The sequence below is a fragment of the Centroberyx affinis genome, unplaced genomic scaffold, assembly GCF_046629955.1.
Source record: "Centroberyx affinis isolate AG114_WGS23_722 - 3 ecotype Tasmania unplaced genomic scaffold, CSIRO-AGI_Caff_v1 ptg005270l_1, whole genome shotgun sequence".
Classification (NCBI taxonomy): Eukaryota; Metazoa; Chordata; class Actinopteri; order Beryciformes; family Berycidae; genus Centroberyx; species Centroberyx affinis.
Genome location: NW_027282626.1, coordinates 100,930 through 110,191, shown reverse-complemented (window position 1 = coordinate 110,191; position 9,262 = coordinate 100,930). Strand labels below are relative to the sequence as shown.

The 9,262-nt window shown below is 39.9% G+C and overlaps 1 protein-coding gene across 1 annotated transcript; it reads right to left on the bottom strand.

Annotated features, from left to right (window-relative positions):
- Positions 1-151: 151 nt before the first annotated feature.
- Positions 152-6,602, bottom strand: LOC139667056 (coiled-coil domain-containing protein 112). Its single transcript, XM_071546442.1, has 13 exons — positions 6,514-6,602; positions 5,891-6,012; positions 5,476-5,565; positions 5,128-5,203; positions 4,413-4,533; positions 3,775-3,891; positions 3,457-3,594; positions 2,661-2,782; positions 2,360-2,486; positions 1,745-1,912; positions 1,026-1,124; positions 772-890; positions 152-264 (listed from the first exon to the last, which is right to left on the bottom strand). Exons 1-13 carry the CDS (start codon positions 6,522-6,524, stop codon positions 234-236), a joined length of 1,341 nt encoding a protein of 446 aa, XP_071402543.1. The 5' UTR covers positions 6,525-6,602; the 3' UTR covers positions 152-233.
- Between the last annotated feature and the right edge of the window lie 2,660 nt (positions 6,603-9,262).

The following is a 9,262-nucleotide window of genomic DNA, read 5'->3' as shown; positions in this document are numbered from 1 at the left end:
ACTTCTACTATTAATAATAATCTTTCATTAAAAAGATAATTTCCATGAAAGGAAGTTTATTTGTTTATTGTATTTTATCAAACAGCAGCACACAACAAATAAACAAAGGCACAATCTGGTGTTGAGGTTCCAGTGCAGGATTTCTATAAAACAGGGAAAAAATTTGCATGATCACAGAGATCACCGGTCTTAATAAATATCAGGACTGTCCAGTTGGCTTCCATTGTTGTTTATCACAGGCCTTGTCTCCAGCTGGGAACGGCTCTGCAACAAAACAACAGAAGACTTCAGTTTCTAAGCACTTGTTACCCAGTTATTTTTGGATTACTTAACCAGTTACTTTTGGGTTACACTGCTTCCAAAATCATCATAATTTACCACCATAACCCGCTATTATTTCAAGGTGCATAAAAATTATGTGTCAGTAATGAGCCAATCAAAATGCATTTTTCCCTCAAATGTGTATAGTTTAGGTGCACAGTGATAATATCTAGAAGTGAAGTGATTGAAAATAACACTGTGATAAAATAAAGTCATAGAAAACAAAAAGAAAGAGATGCAGATTACATTTTTGCTGAAAAAAAAAACAGGTTTAGCAAAACAATCCAAAGGGGAAAAAAAACACAAAATAACATTAAAATGAGAAAATAGGAGTGAGATTCAGCAGGAAGTCACATATTTTGACCCTAAGAATGATAGTTTAACTGACAGAACCTACCAAACAAAGTATACAGTAACAAAGTAGAGACAATAGCATTACTTCAGTCCGACCTGTGAAACATCTGTAGTACAGGCGCTCCTCCTGAAGGTCCAACGTGTTTCATTCGCTCCTCCCATCCCTTAGTGGGTCGGGTGAGTCTGGACGGGTCTCTGCTGATGTGACCCTCCACCTGCATGGAGACAAATAAATCAACCTTATCCTGCTGAAAACCTCATATTTTCAAAGGTGCCTTTTACGGGATATCAATATTCAGCCGGACTTTCTCATAGTACCTCAAATTTTAAAAAAAATCTTGAACGCTCACCTTCTCCCTCATCTTGGCGGCGATTCTCTTCTGTCTCTCCTCTTCCTGCTGCTCCCTCAGCTGTTTCACCTGAAGCTTTGCCTCCACCTTGTGAAGATCCTACAGAACAGCAGGGACATCATCATCAGCAGTAATGGATTTTTATGGATTAATGGATGTGTGCAGCACCTCTGGCAAGTGCTCAACACAGTGCTTAACACAGTTTAAGGATATCTCTTGTCTACTAACATTAACCCTTGTACTAATTTCAAGATTTCAAAAACATTGTGTTGCTGTCAGGTGAAAACCTCACATCTCCAAAAAGAAAAACAGCTTTATTTTTAGCTTGACAACCATATATTTTTGAGTTTGTCCAATAGGTTTTGAAAGGGTTTCATAAGCCCAAGAGGATTTATAATCCTTGAATTGAAGTGAAAACATGTAAATCACCAAAATAATCATTAGGAGGTTTTCACACGACAACAGCAATATCTATGCGTGATAAACACTGCAGTAATGATAAACAATCAAAAGCACAATATTTGGGATGATGAGCTACAGTTGGTCTTGTTTTGTTTGTTTATATCAATCTCAGATAAGGAGCAATGATTTAAGGTCATTTGACTGTATAACCTTTTTCGACTTAAAGAGGTAAAACTGATGAGCAATCCTAATATACTGTAATTATGAATAAATACATAAAACAACAGTCATCTTCCAGTCATTCCCAGAATCCATACCCTTTCCTGGAACTGTTTGATGCCCATCGCTGCCTCCCTCCTCCTCTCGTCCATCTCTCTCTGTTCCTCATCTCTCCTCCTCCTCTCCTGCTCCTCCTCCTCCTCCCTCCTCAGTCGGATTTGCTCCTCAACGGTCATCTTCAGCTCCAGCTGGCGACGGCGCTCTTCCTGATGCACACAAATCACTTTATTTGGTAAAAATGTTGAGCGGTCTGATGAGGACGCTGCCCACGTACCAACTCTTTCACTGTTACATCGACTTTTACTTGACCCATTTTTTTTGTGTGGTTTCCCAGTAGCACAGATACAGTACTGTATATTAATGATATATTCTGTTCAGTCTCTCTGAGAGTTATCATGATTGCGGTTTTTCTGTGTATCATCTTGCTTGTGGTAAGGGATTTTCCAGTGTAGGATCAATAAAGTGCTACTGCTACAGCTGCTCCTGCTGCTGCTGCTCTTCATATACATCTTGTTATGCTTTTTGTTCTAATTATGTAGTGATTTTTATGCTATATAAATTAGACATACATACACTGTCTCCAACTCATTCTCCTCAAAAGTAACAGTAACTATACACACAATGCACACACACACACACACACACACACTCACCTTTGCCCGTCTCCTCTTGTGTATCTCCTCAGCCAGTCTCTGCTCCTCTTCCTGCTCCTCTCTCCTTCTCCTCTCTTCCCTCCAGGCCTCCAGTCGCTGTGCCGCCTCCCTCCTCTCCTCCTCATCCCTACAACAGAAGAGGGTAGAGTAGACTAAAACGGACATGGACCTAAAATGATAATTATAAAGTCTGGGACAGTGCAAAGCTTCAAAAGGTCTGGTAGGCACCTTTGAATTGAGTGTGGATTTGACTGCTTTTTCCAGGGAGTCGTCTTTCTTTCCACCGTCCTGTTTTTCTCACCTGTGTTGCTGAGCTTGGGTCTTGGCCTCCTTCCCCCTCCTCTCCGTCTCCTCCACCTCCTCCTGGCTCTGTATCCTGGCCTGACGCTTCTGCTGCTTGCTGGCCTTCCACCGCTGGATAGCCTGGTGGTGAAGACAGGTGGTGAAAATGGGAACCACAAAATATTTTGGGGACTGTGGCATGCAAAGCTCCTGGCTACATTATGTTTATAAAGAGAGGAGACTAATTGAGGTCTGTTGTTCGCTTTGCCACACATTTGATTCTGTTTTGGCAATCGAGTTCAAGTTTGTAAGCGTTGCTAGCAATACTATTGGAAACCAGTCAATCAATCTATCAATATCCCCACACCCACCCCCCAACCCCCAGTGGATCTCCAATATACTGGGTGTTTCAAAGGAGGTATATATTACTAATACTCACTGTATTATTTTATATTTTTCCTGTTACTTTCGGATTATTGAATGCTGAATTACTTTGTTAAAATTACTAAATAAGCTAAAAATGACTAAAATGATACAGCTTTGTTTTTCAATATTATTATTATTATTGTCGCTATTATTATTAAAAGCTGTATACCTACTTTTGAAATATACTGTACGATAAGGGAAGACTCTAGTCTCATTTAATTTTTCAACAACACAATGAGATGAAAATGCAATGTCAGGAGGTTGGAGCAGAGTCTTACTTTTTCCCCGTCTCCATCTCCAGATACCAGTCCGACAGCTTTTGTTTTCCAGGTACCTAGCCTAGTGTTTTTTCCTTAGAGATGTTATATGTTTGTGTCCCTCCTCTCTACCTCTCTCTTCCTGTCTTGTAGGTAGTTCAGCTCCTGATGCCAGTCCTCATGTTGCTCAATCTCCTCCAGGGTTTTCCCAGGCAGGTACAGTTTGGCTTCACTCCTGTAGGCTGGTCGCCCGCCGTGCTTGGTCCACACCTTTAAAACAGACAGATTAGAATAAGTGAGACAAGGAGCTTGCGGCAGGGTGGCCATGTGGTAAGAGAGCCCAATGAAGACCCTTGTCTCATAAAGTCAGGCCAACTGTTATAGACAGAATCCTGTAGGACATCTCACCATTCACATGCCATTTATAATTATATAAAAATGCGGTATTACCTTGAGGAAGGCTTGGTGGTCGTACTGGTCCCAGCCCCCATAAGGGCCTCCTGTCTTCTGCATGAAAGACTCCAGAGCTCTGACCTCCGGAGGGAAGTCTCCATCTGGGGGTTTGGTCTTCTGGAAAAGAAACATTACGTCAGCCAACCTGTTGACTCCTAAAACTGTGTAAGATGGATTTCATTTCAAGATATTTTCAAGATGGAAAATAAGGCTGAAACAAGGGCAAAATAGAAAATAAATGAACGCCAGGAGAGACCAATTCTTGCATACATAAAGGCTAGCAGTACGAGAGCAGAAGTACGCAGGAAGGAGTGCCAATTTCACATCACATGATTATATAAAAACACTTCCTAATGGTTTCAGAAACAAACTTGTCTCCGGTCAGCATTTGTTGGGTACAGAGGCCTGCTTCTCTAAACTTACGATACCACCAAACCCTTTGTTTTGCATTATCTCCCATGACCCCTCTGCGCTCAGAGGCAACGGTATCTTGTGATATTTATTCATCACATTCCGAATTTAAGATTCTTTATGCACACAAACTCAGGTCTCTCTCTCCTAGTCATATCATAACTAATGAAGAACGAGAGAAGAGAGAGAGAAAAGGAGGAAGATGAAGAGAGACAGACCTTGACTGTGGCAGCAGGGGGAAGTTTGGGGTCTGATTTGACAGCAAGAGTCCAGTTCTCAATCTTTTTCTCATAGGCAATGATCTCCTGACTGCAGATCCTCTCCTCCTTCAACAGCTCCTCAAAGCTGAGAGGGGCAAAGAAACAGTAAGGACAACGGTTCATTATGTTTTTATTATAGTACATATGTTTCATACTAATATGGAGCATTGACATAAACCCTTATCATTGGCTGTGGCTGTTGTTTGCTTGTAGTCAACTGTTACTTGCCTACCTTGGCTTTATGGTTGTATTTATTTTAGAATACTTTGCTGAAAACCAGGTATAAATTAATAATAATAATAATAATAATAATAATAATAACAATAAAAAACAAAGCTGTGTAATTTGTCATTTTAGTCATTTTCAACTGCACAATAACATGTCCAGCCATTTGTACATCTGTGTCTCTGAGTTTAAGTAGAGATGTCCTCCTTTGAATTTAAATACTTTAAAAAATCTTTCCTTAGAATTTATGAATCCCTAGTCTTATTAATTATTAATGATTTCTCACTTGGCCTCAATATAAAGTAAAGGATATTCACTGTTACAGATTGGAAACCAACTTTTTTACCTACCAGCCACAGTAGTTTGAGGCAGATTGAATGTATCACCAAGTCTGTTTTCTGCCAGTTTATATTTTACATAATCTTCTCTAAAATTGTTCAGCGAGTCCTTTTACCGTAAGCGCTGGTCCTCCTTGAAGGTGTTGATTGAGATTTCCACCTCTGCCATTATTTCCTGCAGCTTTTCAATCACTGAAAACCCAAGTGGAAATGCAAACATTTTACATTTAACATTGCAATTACTGTCCTTTTATTAAATATTGCAGTAAATTACTACCAATATGGCAGACTGACACAAATACTGATGCCTTAAATATGATGATAAATAAGTGCTGTTTTCCAAGATGGCTGAATGGTGATGTAACAGAATGAATACTATGATTTTTTTGAGGTACTGCATAGAAATATTACCAGATACACAACTACCATAAGTGGCTGCATTGATCTTAATAGGTACTACTTACACTCGGGGGTTGGCTTCACATCGGTCAGCTGTCTCTGAAACTTCCTCACCCCATTATGGATCTTCACCAGCTGCTTTTGAAGATCCATCTCTAAGGGAAGACATTTCTTTTTTTACATTATTATATTGTAAATGGGCCCAGAAATGCAAGACATTTAGATTGATATGTTGAAGATATGATGCTTTTTTAGCGGTGTTTAAGTTTTTAGGGTGGATTTTTCCCTGAATGAGGGTCTACTGCGGTGATTCCTCTCCCAGTGAATCATCAGAATGGGCTGCCACCCCACTTAGTACTAGTTTCAGTGGAGAGTTTTTGTATCAGAAGGTCCAAATGCTCTCAGAGGCCCTTCCACCCTACCAAAACAAAATGTCTGCGGGGGAAACATTGGTCTACTGTATTAGAAATGAAGACCCACTCTCAGCATTTCTTTCTTCCTCCAGCGCTTTCTCATACTCCTCCAGTTCTCCAAACCCATCCCTCCAGCCGTTCTTTCTGCACTGAGCACTCAGCGTCCGCTCTTTCTCTAACATGTCAATCCTGTCAGAGAGAGAAAAACACTTTAAAGATTTGAAATGTAAGTAGACATGAAAATGTTTGTAATAAATCAATCAATTGGACCCAGGATCCCTAACCAGCACTAATTACTTGAACTCTTGACCTTTGACTCTTGACTATTGCACAGGGATACTATGTACCTCAGGAATATATCCATGGAACTATTGCATTTATTAGTTGCATTTATTTGCATTATTCGCACTATCTCTATTGTTGTATATTATGTTCAGTACCTTTCTTCTATGATAGTAGCTATTTCCTTTATTTCTTCTTTATTTCTTTATTACCTGTACTTGACTTACTTTATTTTTTTGGTATTGTCTTATCTTATGGACAAGCCTATGCAAGTGAAATAATAGACATTACAACAACATTACAACCTATACAATAACACTGAAGAAATGTTATTTCTACAGATAAAGTAAATTCTTTCTAGCATTTAAATCAAACAGTAGAGACTGAGCAGTAAGTAGCTGAACTTACTGCCTCCTCATCCTTTCAGCTTCCCTGAGAAACTGTGTTGTCTTCTGTTGGGCCAACGGTGATGATGCGGTGTTGTGCTGAGGACTGAAGTCTCCATCTCCCTGCTCGAAATCATCAAAGCATTAGTCAAAGCAACATACAACAGTTGACGATGGTGCAACATATGACAAACATTACAACAAGTAATTCAATCCCATCAACTTTACTGAAATCACGTCCGATAATGGAACCTATCAACCCGTTCAAAATTCTGCGCACCACATCGCCACGGGAAAGAGGAATTTCTTTGCGTCCGGTATCTGACAGCGACTGATTGCGGCAAGACGTCCATTATCGGACAAACCCCCGACTGACGTGTTTCTTTACTTTCTCCTGCAAAATTTGGACGACAATGCCCCCAACGGCACTCTGTCTACAATATTTTAATAGCGTTACCAGTGAATATGCAATTATATCGATAAATATAAAAGAGTTACAGAGATATATTGTTGTTAACGCGGTCATCTAGCTTTGGCTAACGCTAGCTAGCTAGTCAGTCGCCCAACAATATTGTTCTCTCTGCAAAACTGTGAAACTGTAAAATAAATATGACATGCTTTACATATTGTCGACTGACTAGTATCCAACATGTTTTTTTTTAACAAATGTTGTAAAACAGGTATTACCAAGCGATGTTGATCATCACAACGTGTGGTTGCTAGGGCGGCCATTTTTTTTTACCTGAATCTAGAAACAAAAAAAACTTTATTTGAAAAGTGAAAAGACTTGTTGAGCACTCCTGCAGTTAGTGTTTCACCCCAGCAGAGGACGCTGTTTATTAGCTAGTCATTTATGCATTAGACTGTATGAAGACTGGATTGAGACGTACTGTTGTCCTAAAGGGAACTGGTAGGAGAGAGAGACAGACAGAAACAAACAAACAACTAAGAAGAAAGGGGAATGATGGCTGACAGCTAGTGCTACTTAAAATGTGAACCACAGGACACATTTTTCTATCTTCAAAATGATCTTGGCCTTCTGAGTTCTGGGGTGATATATCATGGAATTCCATTAATAGTATGTTTTGTGATAACTGAGATAAATGTTAACTGAAGGTTGTAATAACAATCTTTGATGTTGCAAGACCTAAGAAACTGTTTTGAACATGTTACTTTTCTACATGGAAAAAAAAAAATCTTATGCTACGTGTCAGCCCTCGGACGTCTACGCCACACTGTTTGTGTATCCTGCAGTAGAGTAGATGATTAGAGTTACTGTACCTGTGCATCTCACACTCTCAAATAACTGGCTATGTTGTCTACAGAGACCTAGGTTATTTCTGTAACAGCCTTTTTATGATGGCCAGCAGCTATAATTACTATGAGAGCTGGCCAAGTGAGAGAGGGAGAGAGAGAGAGAGAGAGAGAGTATAAATAGATTTCTGAATCCATTATTGAGTGCAGATATTGGGGATGGTCTCTCCCATGGGTGGAGAGGCAGAGTTGTCTTCGCAACATAAATAGCAACCGCTCTCCTTAATGAAGAGTGTTACAATTTCCTGTCTTCATCCCGAGCCCAGGGACTCACTTAATTTGACAAATGAGACAAGCAGATGAACATTCAACTGGTTGGCAAACCAGTTAGACACTCACGGCTGTTGGAAAAGTAGGGGGTTTCCAGTTAGGGTGTATTTGGGTACAAACCCTAGAAAGGCATGTGAGTTGTGATGTTTTAGGCCTGTTATGAAATTGCACAATGTCATTTTTCTCAGTGTAAGGAAGGACATTTGTGTCACAAGGAACAAATTACTGTTAAACTGAAGTTGAACCTAATGCATCTTGATCAAATGATTTTACCCTGTATGTGAAGCGTCTTTGAGTACCTAGAAAAGTGCTATACAAGTCTAATGTATTATTATTATTATTATTATTATTATTATTATTATCTTTGACCTCAGCAGCCTACTGTACAATAGCAGATAGAGAGAAGAAAGAAAGAAAGAAAGAAAGAAAGAACTTGGTGTAAATTCCTTTGACCTTTGGCCTGTACTTTGGGTCTAACTGAATTTGATGTAAACTTGATGTAACTAATATTCAGAAATGTTATGAAACCTGATCCCCAGTAACTGAGAAGTTTTGCATTCTCTCCCACTAGATGCTTCTCTGCTGCCAGTTCTTTGAATTAGACACGCTTTACTTATGACGTCTGCCACCGTGTATATTTGTAATAGACACTTGTGTGTGTGTGTGTGTGTGTGTGTGTGTGTTGGGGGGTTGCATACGCACTCTACAACACTGGTGTGAGTGTGTTTATGTGTGTAACCCTCTCTCTCCTTGGACCTGCTCCCCCCGGCTGTCAGCCTGTTGCTAAACGGGAATGTGTTTTTCTTGCCTGCTTAAATAAGGGTTAACTATGTTGACAAACAAAAACATACATAAAAACATGCACAGACACAAATGCACACACACACACTACTCACACAAATCGTTCTGACACCTGACCAGTGCTGTAATCGTATATGGTGCTAAAAATGCCATATGATCCTGCTGTATCCTGCACATGTTGGGCATGTTAGACTCTCCAGACAGGCAACTAGCCAATGCACATGCACATGCATACATGCATGTGTGTGTGTGTGTGTGTGTGTGTGTGTGTGTGTGTGTGTCAGTAAAGCCTTTGAGCTTGGGAAGGCAGGGGGAAAGTGATCACTGTAATTGCAATTCCTGCTGTGCTTCAAACTCATACTCTCTATCTCTCTCTCTCCCTCTCT

Excerpts from the sequence above, each read along its gene's own strand:
- LOC139667056 (XM_071546442.1), bottom strand. Across the intron at positions 1,125-1,744 it reads TCAAACAGTTCCAGGAAAGG|GATCTTCACAAGGTGGAGGC; the intron begins GTATGGATTCTG and ends GCTGTTCTGTAG. Across the intron at positions 265-771 it reads GTACTACAGATGTTTCACAG|AGCCGTTCCCAGCTGGAGAC; the intron begins GTCGGACTGAAG and ends GTTTTGTTGCAG.